The sequence below is a fragment of the Colossoma macropomum genome, unplaced genomic scaffold, assembly GCF_904425465.1.
Source record: "Colossoma macropomum unplaced genomic scaffold, Colossoma_macropomum, whole genome shotgun sequence".
Taxonomy (NCBI): domain Eukaryota; kingdom Metazoa; phylum Chordata; class Actinopteri; order Characiformes; family Serrasalmidae; genus Colossoma; species Colossoma macropomum.
Window position 1 is genome coordinate 26,700,569 of NW_023494795.1, and position 20,713 is coordinate 26,721,281.

General features: G+C 37.1%; 1 protein-coding gene and 1 non-coding gene across 2 annotated transcripts in view; one reads left to right on the top strand and one right to left on the bottom strand.

The window, feature by feature from the left end:
- Positions 1 to 18,543, bottom strand: part of igf2r (insulin-like growth factor 2 receptor) — a 50,733-nt gene extending 32,190 nt beyond the window's left edge. The window contains 14 exon segments of the mRNA XM_036582076.1: positions 811 to 1,048; positions 1,050 to 1,099; positions 1,205 to 1,360; positions 2,137 to 2,289; positions 2,722 to 2,825; positions 4,770 to 4,956; positions 5,553 to 5,712; positions 6,504 to 6,603; positions 7,141 to 7,252; positions 8,016 to 8,148; positions 9,480 to 9,578; positions 11,826 to 11,944; positions 17,204 to 17,343; positions 18,319 to 18,543. Of these exon segments, the coding sequence (XP_036437969.1) occupies positions 811 to 1,048; positions 1,050 to 1,099; positions 1,205 to 1,360; positions 2,137 to 2,289; positions 2,722 to 2,825; positions 4,770 to 4,956; positions 5,553 to 5,712; positions 6,504 to 6,603; positions 7,141 to 7,252; positions 8,016 to 8,148; positions 9,480 to 9,578; positions 11,826 to 11,944; positions 17,204 to 17,343; positions 18,319 to 18,443 (1,876 nt within the window). The 5' untranslated portion in view covers positions 18,444 to 18,543.
- A 1,977-nt stretch (positions 18,544 to 20,520) lies between these two features.
- trnal-cag lies at positions 20,521 to 20,603 on the top strand. The gene has a single exon. It is a non-coding gene; the product is annotated as a tRNA-Leu (tRNA).
- Positions 20,604 to 20,713: the final 110 nt, after the last annotated feature.

Below are 20,713 nucleotides of genomic sequence, written 5' to 3' on the forward strand. Positions count from 1 at the left end.
GGCGTTTGCATAAATGCTCAAAGCATTTAACCATTTGCATGAAGCATGTTTTTGCCTCAATTTTGTCTTTACACTTTACGTACCGTCTTAAACCACATAATCAGGTCTGTCTAAGATCACAAAACTCAATGCGGTTTGAGGCAACTGTGTGATTTGTGATGCTAACTGTTGACTTCCATTATAGGCCACAAGGGTTGGCCTGAATAACCTGAATACTCACATATTTGTTTATCTTGGTATTTGTTTTCTTACTTGGTATTCAAAAGCTTAATATCTGTTAACCCTCAAGGCTACACTAGAATTCTGTAACATTTTTGAGGATTCCTTGAAGTTTTCAGAGTTTGGGCTTATATTTCACTGTTTTAAACAAAACATTTGAACATAAAAACAGGAGAAAATGGCATCTTTGGGACGTCCATCGTATAAAGGGAAGTAACGTATAAAACTGTAACAAATCAGTAACTGTTATTGGTTAAAAACTAACATTGAAGGATAAACTTAAATTCATGTTAATTATGAAGGGTAAATATTATTCTTAAACATGATATTGATAATAAATATTTAAGTAAACACCTACAAGTATTCAAAGCCTGTGAAATGCTGTTTGGGCCAGCCCTACCAACTATGCTAGCCTCGCAGCTCCAGTGCACAACTAAACAGGCAGACTGGGGACACCAAACATGACCGGCTACAATGATAATAATGGGAAAATTGTGTAAATTTGATTCTTCAAAAACCATCCCTTCAAGTGATAAAAGATAAATCCTTCATTTTGTCAGGCAATTTATTTTTCTTCACTGCTGTCCCTACCTGCATTAGAGTCCTCCACTTTACAGTTATCTCCGTTTGCTCGGGAGAGGACGCAGGCAGCAGCAGTCTGCCACTCAAACTCATAAACACAGCCGTCGCCAGACACGCTCCTCATGACGGGTGCACTCTCAAGATCCCCGGGTTTACACTTCAGAGTAATGATGGTCTTAATCTTTGTGTTTTTTCTGCATACTTCTCCGTCTGTGTAGATGAGCCTTAAGTCATTTCCCTTGAAGGTCCTTCTGGGGCGAGGACAGAAATTTACCCAGACTTATAGACTTTCCTTTTCCTGAGGAATGAGAATGTGACTTAGTAGAAGATTCTCAACACAAGTGAAACTGTAGCAGGGTGGGCATTAGAACTACAAATAAATAAATTCATGTAATGTACTTACCCACAGCACATATAGCTGCGTCTTCAGGACAGGAGCTGGTTTCCTTCTGCTGGATGATGCTGTGGCACACGTTGATGTAAAAGCGCTTTCTGTCAGACTCTGGAACGTTAGCGTCCACTGCCTCCCAGTTCTGAACTGGAGTCTGCGAATCAGGTTCTGAAACATGTACGGTAATTTAAATACAGTATTCAAAATGAGCCATATTTTCATCCATGTTTAATTCAATGTAATTCCATGATTAAATAATATTGGCAGGGAAGTGCCACGCTGGCTGCAGTTCTCAGTATTTTCTTGGAGGCATAGTCACATAACTATTGATTCACAGAAATTATAATTTCACATATTTCCTTTTGTAATGAAAAATCATATCACATTTGGGATGTAAGATTCACAGAAATTACACAGAAATTGTAACTTTACATTATTTATTTTGTAATGAAATTTCATCACACCAGGTGTTGCGGGTAACGCAGAACAAAGCAACACATTATAGCAAAATACTTACTTTTTTATGTAAAGAAGTAGTGTAACACATTTTACAGTTACTGACTTAATGATCACATCACGTTCCTGTTTCTAAGATAACTAAATAAACAACATTTACACCATAAACACTACTAATGTTATTTAAATACTATATACACACTTCACAGGAGAGTAAAAAATGTTCCTAACTTATGAACTTATAATGGAAGTAAATGGGCCAAGATTTCTTTTCAAGTAATTTTGTAACATAATGCAAAGGGTAACTGGAATTTTTGTATTATTCAAAAAAATCCAAAGAGATATACCTATAGACACACATTAATATAGGATGCTGCGTGGCGTAACAGTGATGATATATATGTGAACAATCTGTCAAAGCATCAAATCACACTAATGGTATGTTATCTTGTGGAAAGTGTGGTATGTGGTAATAACTGTTCGCTCACCTGAGTAGCGAGTGAGAGGAGACAGGTCATAATGCTTTTTGCCTTTTGTGACTCTGCATAAGTCTTTGCTTTCCTTCACACAAGCATAGGCAGTCTGCCAGGTAAAGTAATATGTGCAGTCAGTCTCTCCTGCAAATACTGGATGGCCATTCTCTGGGAAAAAAGTAAATTCAAAGCATTATTAATAATTAATACAAGAAGAATACATTTAAAACATAATACAGAAGGCTGCATCAGGTCCCCATATAGTATGACTAGTATAAAGTAAACATATGTGTAGTCATTTTCTATAATACCTTTCTGTGAGGGTGCTTTTAGAGGCTTTAGAGGGTGCTTTTTTTGGTCATCTAGTTTCTATCTCCACTACTGTGAACAACTGACTCAACAAGCTTCTCTTGAAGGGTGTATTTCACCTCTCTGAATGACGGTGTTTACAGGTTTATAATTTAACTGAGCAGAAACTTTGGAAAATCTGTGAAATTTCTTTAAGTATTTGCCATCTTTTGCTTTGATTATTCAGAGCAGAGGCCACTGAGACTCAGCAGCACAAGACTGAATGCGTGAGTAATTCACTCCGTCACCAACCTGCAGTGGAGTTGCACTCAAAGTTGATGATGGTCATGCGCTGGAAGCCTGAGCTACATGTGCTTCCTCCTGGATAGATGAGAGTGAGATCTCCATCAGAGTACCTGTTTAAAGACAAAGAGACGGCCTTAGAGACCACATACATCAAGTTGACCAGGAAGAAACAGCATCAGCTACAGCTGACTGATGAGCGCCTTCCCTCAGCTGCCCTTTGCCTCTCGTTTCCTGCGAAAATCTGCACTCCAACAGAGCACAAAGACTACAGCACAACCAACACGCATACACTTAATGTGCCGGTGCGAAAGGGGAAAACTCTATAGCAGGAGCTGTAGTACAACTGTAAAACTGCAACAAACAAAATTAAGTATATTGAGCAACACTTTACAGTAGGGCAGTGTTAATAAGACTATATGACACTTTGTCAATATAATTGACTTAAACCTACATATATATTCATAAAGGTTTGTCGCATTAGGCGTTGTTTGTCAAAGGCTGTTTTTATCAACTTTGATATCAAGTTAAACAGTAAGATCTGTCCATTTGGGGTGAGGGCAGAGCTGGCAAAGGCATGGCAGAAACCTTACAGAGCCAGAATTCGCAAACCAGTTTTTCCTCAGTCCTACATTTACAAACTGAAACTCCCTGTTAATAATTAAAAACTTTGGTAATGTAACTAAAAGTACTCAAACATTATTGTCTTTTTCTTTTATGTAGTTGAGTATTTAGCTTTTAATTAATTTTGCTGCATCTCTCTTCTTTTAGACGGCAGCTTGAAGTCTTCTAGTCATGCAGCACATTAGCTTGCACAGCAAACTGACCCTCAGCCAGAGTTGATGGACGTTCTCTTTTGGATGGTCAGAGTGTGGCAGGTTTTGAACACTTCCTGTCTCTTACCACCACTTCAGTGTATCAGGATATATTTCACTCCTGATCTTACCATTTTTAGTGTATCTGTACTCTTTCACTCCCATTTTATTACCAAACAACAACATTTGTGGTAGGTTAATTCAACTCTATATTCAAGTTTTAACAATACTAAACAATACTAAATATACAGTCGGCCCCTGCCGCTCGCTGGCAGCCTCACGGCATCCAACGACCAACAGATTGTGCATGAGGGACCATAAACAATGCCATTTAAAGCTTCAGTCACAATAGAATCATCTTTTATTTTGTTCACATTATTTCTTAGCTTGTCTCAACTTAAAAACTTCACGCTTATATTTCATTCACATAGTTGACAAAAGGTGCATCTCCATGGCGCTCTTTAATGAATTAAAAGCCTTCTTTACAACACAGCCAGAGACAAAACACTCTTAACGTGTTTTGTGTGAGCCTTCATCAGATCTCTATTCAAACCCAGGTGATATAAATACCAACACTTGATCAGTCAGGTGTCATGTTTGTTTTTCAACTGTTTAATATTTTCTTTTGAGAAATGTGTGCAAGTTATTATGAAACCCTAGCAAAGTCATATGAATAATCAGGTGTTGGTATTTATCATTTTTGAGCTTTTAAAAACCCTTTAATGGAGCACCTTCAACACAAATGTTTATACCCACAGAAACACTCTCGATATTTGACCGTTTTTAATGTCTCTTTCTATGCTTGACCTTACTTGCAATCTTGCACATCACTGTGGGCTGTTTTATGAAAAGTGCTACATATGAGTTTGTTAAGACAGTCATTCTTCACTTTGCTTCAATCTCTTCAATCCCATTATTTCTTCACTCGTTCTTTTTAAGCGTAATCTTACAATGCTTTCTTAAATGTTTATTTCTCTTTCTTGATCGTGCTTGTATGTGGTTTTGAGCTGCATTCAAAAGTTCTACAACATACATTATGACATGATTGTCTGTTTTCTCTGCCATTATTTCTGATATTCTTAGATTTAAAACTGTATGCTTTCACTTGATATAAGTCATCTTAATTTTATTTTATTCTTATAATGCTTTCTCTTTCCTTCTGTTCCGCTAACATGCTTTGAGCATTGCATGGAGCTGTTTCTGAGAAGTGCTACTTATGTGAGAAAGGTAGCGTTCTCGAACCTGAGAGTTTGATTCTGGTATCTCCCGGCGATCTTGTTCACGCCTCCAATGTCCTTCACCTGGCAGGAGGAAACGTAACCCTTCTCATCATTACATTCGCCAGCTTTGGTCTCCCCACACACGTTCAGATAAAATAAGTAGCTATCCTTCCCGATTTTGGCTTCGGCCATGTAAGGAGCATCACCAGCTGCAAAAGCCATTAATCAACACCTGAGAGAACAACAAAATGATATAATGCACTCACACCAGGATGTTTTCTTTAATCATTAAAAAGATTAAAAAAGTCTGTTGATAAATCTAATTTACATAATTTTTCCCCTTAACACCCTAATTGTACTCTGTCAAAAGGACTGGGATTGGGAAGCTTTGATTTTTAATATGAAATACAACCATATAAGTGAGTCAATTTAAGATTACATAACAACAATCTGAGGCCGGTGTGCGAGGATTTAAGCAGGCAGTTTGCTAACTGTTAGGGTGTAAACTTAAATTACTTGTTAGCCACTTTAGGCAAGGCAAGTTTATTGATATAGTTCATTTCATACACAAAGGTAATTCAATCTGCTTTACATAAATAAAAGCAAAGTTGGGATGGGGTGAGGTATAAAGCCTACCCCTGATATACACTAGATACCACACATCTTTGACAACTGACAACACCTAAGGTAAGGGGAAAATTATGTAAATTTGATAAACATAAGCCAATCTATCACTTTTAGGTATGGAAATTTCTTTCCCTATAAAAAACCCCTCCACCCACTCAAATCCATAACAGTGCCTTACAGCCATGCACAAGGTGTGTGAGGTCAATGGAGATGTCATGCTGTTTGCTGGTCAGTTTGCATTGGTTGCTCTCCAGATAGTCTCTGTGGCAGGCGTACTCTGTCACCCACTCGATCTCATAGCGACAGTTTGTTTTAGCAGTCAGCTTGGGGTCACTCCCCTGCAAAGAATTAAATTCAACTCAGTTTCATCAATTTTGTTATAACCACAGGAAAAAGGAAAGATTAATGTGGGATAAAGTTAAAAAACAAAAAACATCCGATGGTTAAGGACGAGAAGCTGTAGTGGGAAGGGATGCATCAATACCGATACTGGTACCAGGTATCGGCCACTACCTTGAATGAATTGGACCATGCACTAAACTTGATACGAGTCTTAAGTAGATTTATTTTTACACACCCGGTCCATGAACTTAATCGATTTACAATCTTGAGTTTTGACTCGGTTTTCGCATGACATTTTGGATATAATTCAAATAAATATCAGTTACTGCTATTACGCTGTTGCACAATATATTAAGGACAACTGGGAGGCAGGATCAATTAAGACTGGACAATAAGGTAAAAACACATTACAAAATACTTGAAATGTTCAGAATACGCAACATATATCAAGATATTTACTTTTTCTGACATTTAATAACTTGGAATAGACAGAGTGCATCGGCAGAGTCGCATTTAAAAATACTATCACAAACTACAAACACATGATTTTTGTTCAACATTCAACAAATCATGCAGCACTAAAAATGAAAAAGAACTTAAGTTTGCTCTCATTTCAATAAAACAAGCAGCTGAGGTGTTCAGACCTATACAGTCACTTTGAATTTGAGCACCACAGCACTAACAGTCATTCAAACGATTTTACCATTTACCATTTTTACGACTAATCAAACACAGACATAAACATTAACACAAATGGGGTGCAGCAGAGTGTGAGAGAGGCTCTTACCTGCTGTCTGCGGGACGGGCAGATGAAGGTGATAGTGACGGCAGGCTTATGCCCGCCACACATCTCAGTTTCTTCTTGACTCTCGTACCGCAGCCTCAACCTGACACACACAATAAAGGTCGCTAAACACTGATTTCTGTCCTGATAATGTTGAAAAAATAAATAAAATGCTAAAATCTTTGATTGTAAGCTAAAATCAGACTTTTTGTGAAAAAGCTTCTGATCAGTAGAACAAATCCTCCCGTGAGTCATCTGAACACATGCTTCAATGGACGGAATAAGAATAAAAACAAAAAACTATAACCCTTTTGTAGAAAGGGTCTGATTACACAACGGTCAAGGTCACAAATTTGCTTCAATTTGAATATTGAGCTAAAAATAGTGCAGAGTTTTAAATATTTCTTTTTCATACATTGTAATAACCTTTCTTTGTTTTAAAATGTTCAATATTCTAAAACTTTTTTTACACTTTACATTTTTTATGTCCAGGTTTAAATGGAAATGAACAAAAACAGCAAAAACAAAAAAAACAGATTTTCAATGTGGTCTCAGACTTTTGGACTGTAGATAACTCTATTTTGATTTACAGCAGGTCAAAGCTGATGGTTAGCTGTGCTGAACTGAGGGTTGGACATACCTGTCCTTAGAGATTAGCTCCAGTGGCTTGTCTGGTTTGCCGATGCTAAAGGACCTGCTTCCGTTAGTGAGACAGGCAGCAGAATCTTCAGGACATAGACTGTGTGCTCGGTCTGTCAACGACAGAGGACAGAGATTGAGAAATACAGCTGGTAAAACAGCCTATACAGCACAGTGCGCTTCACAAAGAAGCTAAAAATTATATTTTAAAATATGTATATATCACATGTAAGCGTGCTAAAATGATTCTGATTCTAATTAGGCTGCGCAGGATCCATCAGGCCAAGATCAAAATTTTTGTTCCAGGCACCCAATAGGCACACACACACACACACACACACACACACACAGACACACAGACACACAGACACACAGACACAGACACACACAGACACACACTCTAAGCCGCTTATTCTTCTGGGTCGCGGGGACCCAATAGGCCAACATTCATTATTTCTTATTATACATTATTATTTGTTATGTCATGCAATTTTATGACATGAGCAATGTGAGTCAGGTAAGTGCACTCATGCAGTATTTGAATGCTGCTGCTACTCCTGTACTAAAATGTCATGGTATAATAATACATGACTCATTGATTTTCATTTATGAATAATAAAAAAAAGAAACAGAAAACAGTTTGTTAATTTATAAAATGCAGCCATCTGCCAAATTGGCTGTAAACATATTGAAACCGAAATCAGCCATAAAAAGTAATTATCGCTGCACTACTAATAAACCGTGAACCTAGCTCAAGAAACAAGCAGAATACAGCTATTCTCTGTAAAACCCACTTAAATGCTTTAAAACATTTGCTGAGCCAACATACAGCAGACAATGCAAATATCACTAAAACACACTGTCATAGCAACTCACTCAAATTTCTGCAAACATTAATATAAAAATCCACATTATCATCGGAGTCGTCGACCAGGTAGCCATCCGTGACTTTAATGAGGGGGTTGAGGTCGTGTTTTTTCCCATCAGAATCAAAGACGTAGCACGGCACCTTAAAGCAAGACAAGGCAAACAAACACAATGACATGTAAGCCCATTTAACACACAAGGTCCATATTGCATTTCATAACGTTTCTGATTAAAAATCTCTAGAAATTTTCTATACAAAGAATCACCTCAAACCACTCTAAATTAGCTTGATCACATCTCAATGACTGATTTTGCAGTTTGAAAAATCATTATGGAATCATTATCAGAAAGCATTATAAGTTAATATAACAAATGCCCAAAAGAATAAACTTTAAGACATCTTATATTTGAGATTTCATCTCTCAATCACTTAATAATAATAACAAGCATAGCAAGCACAACAACAAGCACAACAACAAGCACAACAACAACAATAATAATTTGTATTTATATGGCACTTTTCATGCTGGTGGCAGCTCAAAGTGCTTTACAGACAGGTGATAAAGCTTAACAGTCATACAAGAAATCATTACTATTAATTTAAATTCATATAAGAAAATGACATCAATTAAAAAGATAAATACAAAAGAGACAGTTATTTTAATGAAAGGCTAAGGTAAAGAGATATGTTTTTAAATGCTTCTTTAAAGTGAGCACTGAGCTTGACTGTCTAATAAAAGGTGGAATTGAGTTCCACAGTTTAGAAGCAGAATAACTGAAAGAGTCTTTTCACATTTCCTGTATTTTACAGAAGGTATTTGCAGAAGGTCAGTATCTGCAGACCTACAATTATATGCTGGAACAGACAGACACTCTGTGATATAAGCTGGTTCTTTAAGGTCATTTAGAGCCTTAAAAACTAGTAGCAGAACTTTAAAATCTACTCTGAAAGATACAGGTAGCCAGTGCAGTTCTTTCTAAACGAGAATGATATGATCTCTTTTTTTTGTTTTGGTTAGGATCCTTGCTGATGCATTTTGTACAAGTTGTAGAGGATGTATTGTTTTCTTAGGAAGCCCACTAAGAAGACCACTACGGTAACCAACTCTGCTTGTAACAAAAACATGAACAAGTTTCTCTGCATTGCTCTGAGATAGAAAAGGCCGAACTTTAGCAAGATTTCTCAAATTATAAAAAGCTACTTTAGTGACTGTGTTTACATGAGGGGTAAAACAGAGCTCAGAGTCAAAGATTACAGACAGGCTTCATACCTCAGGTTTGGTATATGAAGCTAAAGAACCAAGTTTCTCACAAAGCAGCTTTCTTTGAGTTGTAGTACCAACGATCAGTATTTCAGTTTTTTCGTGATTTAGTTGTGGTAGCTTTTGAGACATATACTGAGGAAAGCTTACTCAAACTTACTCAGAAAGGTTACCCACACATATGCACTCCATCCTGCCACACCATACTTACCTCCTTATGTGGTTTGAACTTATCTTTTCTGCAGGCTGCGTAAGTTCTCCACTCAAAGTAATGCACGCACTGCGACACAGTGACAAACTCAGGGGTGCCCTTTAGAATAAATAAAGACATGAGAGCTGATGAGTGCTGGGCTGTGTGTTTCAGCAGCATTACAAAACTGCACATAGATCAAACAGTGCACAAGGAAGTTGTGACATTATTTGAAAGGAGGCCTTGGTTTATTTGCTGTGAACACAGAACACTCAAACTTCCTGCATTTCTCTTCTGGCAGCTCAGCAGGTCTTGAATTTAGCAGCAAGCTGTAGTTCACAAACAGTTTCTGGGGTTAGGGTTCTATAATCTGATCTAAACACTTGCCATCAATATGTGATTGCTGACTGATATAGCTGCATTTGTTAATGCAGCCAGCATTTTAACTTGCTATTTGTAGAAGGTCAGATACAGTCATATACAAAAGTTTGGGTGCCGCTGGCCAATTTATATGTTTTGTTGTTTTTTTTAAACGAAAATATGTGAACACATCCTCTACTGAGAGCAGCTGTTTGCACATTTTAATGCACAATTGCTGTTTATTTGCTGAATAAAACGAAAAATAAAAAAGTGGCCTGCAAAATTATGGTACATTTTATAGTTTATTTTTTTACTCTATGTTAAACTCAAATGTATATAACATTTTATAGTATACACAATATATATTATACAGAACATATTTAGATGTCACATCATTTTGTTCTAAAACATGTAATTTGACCAGGGTGTGTTCAGACTTTTGCATATGACTGTTCATACAGCTGCAGTCATGATAACACCTTGTATCTCTGATATGGGAGCTTTACTTTATGGGAGTCTTAACTATATTTAATTCAATATTTAAATTTTTTGGGAACACCAACAAGCTATTAAATTACAAATAATTTATTTATGGTGATTTCTAGACAAGTTCTTATTTGCCATGGAATTTGACCACTGCGTTTATTCTCAGTGGTTCAATCATGGAATCATCTACAGCTCTGGACACATCTGACATTTCTTTATTTTTCTTCAAATGATCTGAATTGTATAAAGCTGAGGTGTATGCATAATAGTATCATCATAATGACTTTTATTTATTGAAGACAGTGCTAACTTAAAGTAATATCTTTATTTACAGAGCACTTTTCATACCAGTGGCAGCTCAAAGTGCTTTACGGACAGGTGATACAGTTTAACAGCATTATAAGAAATTATAGCTGGATTTGATTTTCTTTTATGATAGTTAGGCTACTGTTCAGTAACAATAATATATGGGAAAAAAAGAAATAAATGAAAGAGAATTTAGTTAAAATGATATGAAACAATGAAATCAATCAAATTAAACACAAACACACAAAGAGAGGTAGGATTTTCACTGAAAGCTAAATTAAAGCGATAGGTTATTGAACACTTCTTAAAAGAAGTTTTGATGAATTATGTTTCCACAGTTTAGAAGCAAAACAGAAAAGGCATCTCCATGTTTTCAGCATTTTACAGAAGTTATTTGCAGAAGGCCAGCATCTGCAGATCTAAGATCACATGTTGGAACATAGACAGACATTCTGTGAGGTATACAGGTACTTTAAGGCCACTCAGAGCTGTAAAAACTAGTAATAGAACATTCAAATCGATCATAAATAATATGTATGTTAATGTGTTTGCTTAACCCAAACCTCTCCTCTAGAAAGTCTAGTATTAATTAAAACTATCATCCAATACAGAGTACAGCGAGAAGTGCTATAAATATTGCACAGGCCACATTTTATGTTTTATTTTTTGGCCAATATGTTAAAATCAAACAAGCAAACAGTAATTGTGAATTAAAACCGCAGAAGTGTGTTTTCTGTAGAGTATATGTTAAATCCTTTTTACTTAGAAAAAAACCTGACAAAACGTATAGTTTGACAAGAAATGCCCAAAATTTTGCATATGACTGGATATGTATGTGGTTTAAGCACTATTTTTGTGCTAATACGTGGCAGAGACATCACACACTTATATTTCCATTGTAGCCTTACTACTGCCCTCCACATGATTACTCATACAGCTGAGAGTGCGACACACGCCCAATTAGTGTGTTAAATGAGTAAGCAGAAACATTTTCACCTCTTTATCTAAGGCTAACTCACATTGACCGCTCAGACGATCAGCACAAATCTCAGGAGCTGGAAATCTTTCACCTGCATCCAGTTTCGTTTTCTCAACATAATTCAGCATATTTTCCATCTGAGGCATTTCTTACTCAGTGTTACAAGAGAACACGCAAAAAAAATTCCACTCTGTTAGGAGGGGCAGCTTTAGTCTGCCTGCTGTTATGGGTCTTACCATTGTTTTGCCGCACTGGAAACTGATGCTGCTCTGAACTTTGCTTGCTGCACCTTGGCAGCCTCGCGTGCCATTGAAAACAAGCACGGCATCAGAGGATGTCTGCAAGGAGAGATCACCTAGAAAAACAAAACAATAGAAGACACTGATCAGTCGCATAGTATTTACCAAAACATGTTTTTTGCCTTCACAGTCATTTTAAATGTATTCATGTAACTCCATTTTTCCCCTTTTTTAATTTTTATACAATACTGTGCAAAAGTCAGAGACCATCGATCATTTATTTAATTTACAGTAGAGCCAATAAGAAAAAATAATTCCTTTTTTTTTTTAGGAGATAAGAAACCTTTTTTTTTAGGAGATAAGAAACCTTGTTCATAAGGAATGAGAAAGCCAAAAAAGAGTAAAAAAACAGGAGTTTCCAAAACAAGGGTTAAAAAAAAAATAAATACAAAGATACAGAGAAAATGGGACTCCTAACAACCATGCAAGAGCTGGCAGACCACCAAAACCATCACCTTCAGATAAACAGTACATAAAGCCTTTGCCTTTGTCACAGGAGAAAATCAAGCTCCACTCTTCCTTCAGATCCAAAACAAATCTGTCCAACCTTCCACTGGGAGAAGACAACTCAATGCTATGAATTTGGAAAGATGTGGAGATGTCAAGAAGCCCTTACTAAAAGAAAATGAAGAAGACATAAAAGAGGAAAATATGCACACTGGACAAAGAAGCTGCTGGTCTTTTCAGAACAATGGACTGTTAACCCCAGAGACCAGACCTCAGCATCACTAAATGTGATTTCTTGGGTTTTGAGAAGCAGAAAATATAACCAACTTCTACGACTGAACTTTGGAGGCATGGATAAATATCAGAGTTCTTCGAAAGCTGAAAGCAAATTGCCTGAAAGGAATGAAAGCTGTAATAAAGGTGGACACTTTAATGTCACATTTTGCATTACATTTAGTTGTAGAGGCTTTTGTGTAATTTTCTCTTAAGTGAAGTGTGGTGTCTGACTTTTGCACAGCACTGTATTTTATGATGAATAGATCATTACAAATTGTCCAAAATGACTGGGAACAGATTCTTGTTCATTAACTTACAATGCAAGTTACCATTTTGGAGATACAAGGTTTTCTTAGGACAGAACTGCAGTTTGGGCTTCTTCAAAACACCTCTGAAGTTTCCCAGTGGATGTCAAAGAACATTAATATACGACTTTCCAGTTTCCCACAAACATTTCTAAAACAGTCAAGAGATGTTATAGATGTCCATAATTTCCCCTCTCAGCCAAATGGCCTGACAGGGTAAAGCCCAAGGGAATAAACAGCCTGAGAATGTGCCTCACTGAACATAGCAAGGTTTTGCTGTGTGATGTAAACAGGCCCTCCAGAACCAGCTTTAGCCTGACAAAACAACTTCTAGGAAAAATGACAAAGACACAACATTCTCGTTACCCGACTCACAGGCACCTACTGAACAATTCTTTCCAATTCTAGAGTACTTCACCATCTCACATGTAGGCCTTTCAATTATTACATCATCATCTGATCACAATTATTTAAGCTGATAGCAATAAAAAATTGCTTTCACAATCATGGGTTTCCATCGCAACAAACAAAATGTGAATTGGGTGCATGTTTTGAATAAAAGAAAGCAGACAACACAGTTACTGAGGCACTTCTAACTTTGTGCTATAACACCTTTAGAGGGCAGTGGTGGGTAATGTTTGTTTATTTGAGCTTGAGCTGTTTGTTATCAGCTACTAAAGCTACTAAATATCGACATCTAAGAAGCAAGACAGCACAATGCACAAATAAAGGCAATTAAATTGTCAGTCACATTTATTTACTTGGCCAATCATCTGCTAAAAATTCAGGAACCTGACAGACCTGCTTACATGCTGAGAGATACAATGTGGCATTAAGAACACAGTCTGTTTTGTTAGCTCTTGGACAGGGATTACTTCACTGTATGCTATAGGAGACACCTGCTCCATGACATCTATGACCTACTTACTGTTTAACTAGCGCAGTGATAAAATGAACACCATAATAAAACCACAAGACCATAAAAACAATGAGAATCCTGGTGTACTGAGGTAGCTTAGGTAAGTGCATGGAAACAAGCTTTAGTCTTCAATGTTCAACAGTTCCTACAGCGTAACTCACAAAACTAGTCAACACAGTTGGCTATGAGCTAACTGTCATTAGAAAAGGTGACAGTTATTGGAGCTTGTTTACTAAAGTGAACTAGGGCTAAGCTGAATATTAGATAACGTTTACATCTGCATTAATAAAGTTCCTGAGTGCTGGACGTCAGTGTTGAACGCTTGTTTTGTCTGGGCTGTTCTGTTGTGTTTTCTTTTATTAAAATTTCACCAAAGAGAACACAGCATTGCCAATGTTACCCAGAGAAAAGACAGTTTTTTCAGAAAGAAGACTCATGATTATATTATTATGATTATAGCTGTATTCAAAAGTTTAAAAGCCCCTGGGCAAATGATGTTTTGTTTATCTCCCAAGACAAAATACATAAATACATCCTCCACAGAGGACACATTTCTGCACTGTTTATTTGCTGAATTTAACATATTGGGAAAAAAATTAAAATGTGAGCTACTCAAAAAGTTAGTTCATTATTTTCCAATATGTTAAACTCAAGAAATAGAATTTGTGCAGATTTGCAGGAAAATGCCAGATTTAAATTTCTGAAACATCATTTTATGGGGGGGGTAGTTCAACTGTCAGGTCCTGCAAACCATTAATAAGGTGCACGAAACAGAATTTTACATCTGAAAGCAAATTGCTTGGCAACAGGGACACTTATTTTATGGGGTTTCATTATGGACATAATTGTTGCTGGGTATCAAATATATAACTATAAATATTGCTAAAACTGTAAAAGTGATCTGATCACGCTGTGTCAATATTATAGTATACCAGTATAGATGATATACTGTGTAGACAGACAGATAGATAGATACTTTGTTGATCCTGAAGGACATTTAGCATCCAATAGCAGTCACACAAAACAGGACAGTTATAATAATAAGGATGATGAAGTATTAAAAAATATACAAAAAATATATACAAAATAAAAAAAACCTACAGTCATACATACAACTAGAAATATACAAAAATATGCGATACAATCCATCCTGAGTTAACTAGCAATATAAGCGTATAAAGAAAAGAAAAAGTAAGAAAAAGGTGCAAAAACATTAAAAACAAAGCTACTGGAAAGTGTAAGCTGGAAGTGTAATCGAGTGTAACAAAGTGTATCACCCAGCACTAAAGTGAACCAGCAAAAAAATGTTGTATTTAGTCAGTGTTGCAGCTGTTACTCAGGGTTGTACAACACCATTTCCAAAAAAGCTGGGACGCTGTGCAAAATGTGAATACAAATAGAATGCAATGATTTAAACCCTATATTAAATTGAAAATAGAACAAAGACAACATATAAAATTTTAAGAAATGTTATTGTTTTCTGAAAAATATATGCCCATTTTGAATATGATGCCAGCAACGTTTCAAAGTTTGGACAGGGGAATGTCTTTTAATGCAGTCCCGCTGGTGGGCCTGAAGATTATGGCTAGCCGATACTTTTTTTTTGTTCAAAATTTAAAATGGGCTTATGTTTTCAAAAAGCAATAAAATTTCTCAGCTTTTAATTAAATATTCTGCTTTTATTTACATGGCACAGCATCCCGACGTGTTTGGAAAGGGGGTTGTAGTTATACGAAGAACACTCATGATGCATCTCTTTTTCCTGCTACAGATGTAAACCCAGACTGATCATGCTTACTCCATGCAGATGCTATTAAGATAGTGGATTGATTTGGTTCATATGGAGGTCACCTGACTCAGTATGAGGAAAAACACTATGCTGTGATATTCAGCGTTTCACCTCCAGACAGGAACAGGGCACTAAGGGCCACTTTTCTAACCACGTCCACTTTCACAGCATGTTATCTTCAGAATTTGGAAGATCAAAAAAGAAAAGAGACCAAATGCCTTTCTGCAACAGTTAGCAGTAACATAATCTAAAGGATTGTATAATCTGATTCCTTCTTAGTACTTCTGAGTTGTGGCTCATGATGAATTGCCAATCAGCCATCAGTAAACCTTATTGTGCTATTAACTCTCTTTTATTTACCTTTTCTATTGTGTGAAGGGAATATTCTGCTTTATCTACGGCTTTTCCTCCACAGGAAACTACTTACAGCCTTGTACTGAAAAAAGATCTCAGGAAAACAATGACCATAGCATTAATCTTCTAAATATTTAAGCCTTAAAAAGGTACGAATCATTAAACATCATATAAAATGAGTCAAATTGAGTGAAACAGTGAAACAGTGATGTAAACAGAGACTGGCAGGCCGCTGTGGAAGCCCTGGGACTATCCAGCATGAAAGCCTAGCTTTGAACGATTCACTTAACTCCTTATCAAAAGTAGGTCTGTCCTAATCAAGCTGCTGATAAAGTCCCTGTATTTACAAGCAAGAAATTCTATCACATTCCAGCTGGATAAAGAATTCCGGAACTCTTCTATTTGGGATGTTTTCATGAAATAAAAACATGCAACACTACGTATGTCTTTTCTCCAGTTACCTTGTTTACAACAACATAAGATAATAACAAATGACCACGAAAGTCAAACCCAGTTCAAAGCAAATGTACATATTAAATGACAGATCGGTGAAACCTGATATTATTTGTCAAAAGGTCAGTTTCTCTACAGTTAAATTATTTCCTACATCCACTTAGAGCTGTAGCCTCAGTTTAAGTTTTGCCTGTGCTTCTCCCAAAGTGTTCTAAGTAGGGTATTGATATCCTGACAAATTACACGACAATATGACTTTCTCAGCATATCATGAATAATACGAGCACTTATAGAATACAAAATAAAACTGGCTGTTTAGATGGATTTAGAGCAGCACAGTATGTGAATCGGTAAATAAAGAAAATCATTTTCAACTGACTTTGTTTTGTTGAAGTGTAGCCCTGCTGTTTCGCTGGTGCATTTTGTCTGTTTTAACTTCAAAGGGAATTCCACATTTTCAACATTTATGCTTAACCACTGTATAGAAAAATGAGTTGATAAGTTTCACTACAATGAACCATTTCATAACAAACCACTCTGAATGACTTAGTTTACATCTAAAGCACAGAATTATGTAGACTTTTGATAAAGTGGTTGAATTCTACTTTAACAGACTTCAGAAAAAACTAAATATTACAATACATATTGTTTATATGCCAACGTTCAATTATAATGTGACAGTATTTTTTGCCATATCGCCCAGCCCTAATTCTTAGCATCATTCACGGTATTCTTTTAATGCTTTGGCAAAACAATAGTATATTCTGCTTACCCACTGACTGGCTCTCTGTGCTGCTGAGATTCTGGGCACAGATGGCAGTGTCCGGTCCACAGGCAGTGTCCGGAGATGAAGTGCAGAGCTTCATGGTGTATTTGACGTTGTTGTCCTGGTCGATGGCCTCCCATTTATAGCTACATGTGGAAATGAAAAAAGCAGAAACATCAGTCATGACAAGATAGGCAGAATTTAAGTAAAGGCAGGGGAACATGTGGGTAAAAGTTCTTGAGGCAAGTAACAAAAACGAAACATGCTCTCCACACAGTTTTCCTCAAGTCTTGGCCGGAATGTATGACAGAAATAACCTGCTTCTCTGCCATTTGTCCCAGTATGGACTTTAAACCTACACTATGTGTCCAAAAGTATCCAGACAGCCCTTCTAATTTGTGAATTCACCATACCGAGCACCCACAGCTTGTATAATCTCCAAAGACAAGCATTTCCAAGAGGTGGTCACCATGTCCAATGCCAAGCATCAGCTAGAGGGGTATAAAGCCCCCCAGCATTGGGCTGTGGAGCAGAGAAACTGCATTCTCTAGAGCAAATGATCACTACCAATGCCTTTGGGATGGCTTGGAGTGGCTTGGGTGATCCTGAACTAATCATTCAACATCAGTACCTGACCTCACCACTGCTCTTGTGCTTTAATGCAATCATCTGTTTTAACGCATGTTTTAACAATGTTTTAACATCTAGTATAAAAGTCTTCCCAGAAGAGCAGACATTAATAATACAGCAAAAGGGGACAAACTCCCTATTAATACCACTGATTTCAGAAGAAACGCTGGTGTCTACAAGCTTCTGGGCATACAGTGTATCACGTGAGAACAATAAACATTGCCTGATGCCTCACACAAGGCCACAATAAGCTGAATTAAGAGGAGGAAGACTTTCCAGCTCTCATCAACACCGCTAACAAGGCAGCAAGACAGCAAGCATTTATAACTCATACTCGGCCAGCTTTTAGCTCCCACAGTTCAACCAGTACATCAGATTACTCGTTAGTATGCGCATCACTAAAGCCAGCAGATGATATACACCTGCTATTTGCTGGAGTGAAGCGCAGGCCACACAGGGTTTCCCCGAGCTGAGCTTCCTACTGTTCTCACCTGCAAAGGTCTCTAAACCACGGGCTGCCATCGGACCCCTCCGCCAGGCACAGGGAGCGCTGCAGGGTGATGAAGAGAACAAAAACCGCGACGTGGCGAACCAGGGCCAAGTTACAAGCCCTCATACTGCCCCTGTTTTGCTTCCAAATACGACCGACTCAGTGCGAGACGTCCGACATGATACAGCAAGTCTGGAGGCAGGAACTGACTGCTGCTGTTACAATCACATGACGAGGAGACACATGATAGCGGCCACGTGGTCTCACTGCGCCTCGTCATCCTGTGGTTTTAAACCGAAGCTTGAAAAACAGGGGGCGAGCCTCAAATCGCCGCGTAGTGCACTACGTAGGGTCCATACGTCCTCATTCATATGTTGTGCACCATGTAGCGAAAGTTAATTGTATGTAGAGAGAGAATGAACCTGATTACATTTTACAACTGTCAGTTCACAATATTTCCCCTAAATTTGTGTTTTTTACAGATCCCTGTATCTCCATTGTTTTTAAACATAATTTTAAACACCAGCCGCTCTAACATCGTGTGAATTTCATTTAATGAATACAGAATTAGGAGTGGGCGAAAAAGTTACTGTTTTAATCACATTAATGCAGTAAGTTAACTTCATTAAAGACATTAAAGTAAGCAAACTCCCCTCAAGACCAGCAGAACAAAATATTTCCTTTTGTTTTATTCATGTATCCAATGTAAGGGGATATCAAACTGCTCTGAGCAAACCAGGCAAACCACTGCTTTCTGTCTGAGTTCAGATCACTTCCATCACAAAGGAAATCTCCGCTCTAACCTGCACAGAGCACAAACATATTACAGTGTTCACCTACCAAACTAAATGAAAAACATAAAATATTACAAAAACACAAACTCTGGACCATAATTTATTAAATGAACTGGGAATGAAAACAGCCTGAAGTTCTCAGAGATTAGCTAGCAGAGTTTGCTCTCTGAGGCTGAACCCAGTGAAGCGCGGTCAAAACAAACATGGAGACTCTTCATGAACAGGTTCAGAGATATTATTAGCATGACATGGAAGACAGTTTTACTTAGTCAGTGACCTAGTTTCATTTTGTCAGTCACCCAGTTGTGTGTTTTTCAGATAAACCAGTTATTCCTTGATCCAACCCTATCAAGTTTTGACTGTGAAGTGTGGTGCCATGGCAGGGAGTAGGGCACAGGGCACAGGCATCAGGCATGATCCCTTCATAATGGAAGGTGCCATCGTTCCAGTGTTGAAAAGGCTAGTAATGGTGATCTTGTTTAAAAACTTTAGGATTTTTAAAACTAAATATCAACAATTTAAATTCTCCAATTAAAAAATCATTTTTCCATTTGCTCAAGGAATCCATACATCATTTTAAAGCAATTTAAAACGAGTCTATGAACTATATAGTTTTTATTTGATCCAATTCCTATTAGCTATTGTGTTTTGGTTTCTACATTTTCTGCTGTATATTTATAATACGGAACTAATTTTTAATTGTTCAATTAACATTCTTAAGAAATTAATACAGGGCAATTCATTCTGATAGATGAAAATAACATGGTTACAAAATTCAACATATATATTTTAAATCAATGGAAACAAAAACATTTTAAGTTCTATTGTGTTAAACATTTATGTGGAATGTACTATGGATGTAGAATGCAGTTTTGCTTTCACACAATACTTTGTTTCAGGAAAAAACAGCTAGCTTTAGTCCTTCGTGTGCAAGAGACTCAGAAAGCCTAGAAGTTTTTACTTAAATACTTCAAGTAAATTTCACATTTAGGTCCACAAATATAAACTCTCCATTAGAAACTAAACACCGCCTGTCTCTCAAATGGCTTCCTATTCCCTAAATAGTGCACCATGAGAGTTATGAAACTGTGACTTCAACACAAAATACTAAACTATCTGTCCAGCAGGGATCTGTGCTAACCTAACTGAATCCCAAATGGCTCTTTGTTACATGTATAATGTAGTGTTTTTGGTGAAGTAGTAGTACTTGTGTAGTTAGTGTACCACATAGGGAGTAGGGGGCCATTTAGGATTCAGCCACTTTTTTGTTTGCCAGTAAAACTGCTTTAAAAACACAGTAGTAACAGAAATAAAATTTACACGACTGTATTTTCCAATGAAAAGCACTGTAAAAGCGTACATTCGTAGTACACATTTATAACCACAAATGTTCACTTTAAGTGACATCTGTCAGGATGGCCGAGCGGTCTAAGGCGCTGCGTTCAGGTCGCAGTCTCCCCTGGAGGCGTGGGTTCGAATCCCACTTCTGACAACATGTTTTCCTTTACTGACTTCCATGCTTCTCTATATACTAAATTACATACAAACACAAAAGCACAATTCCAGCATTTATTTTTTTAAAATACAGACCTCTTTGATATA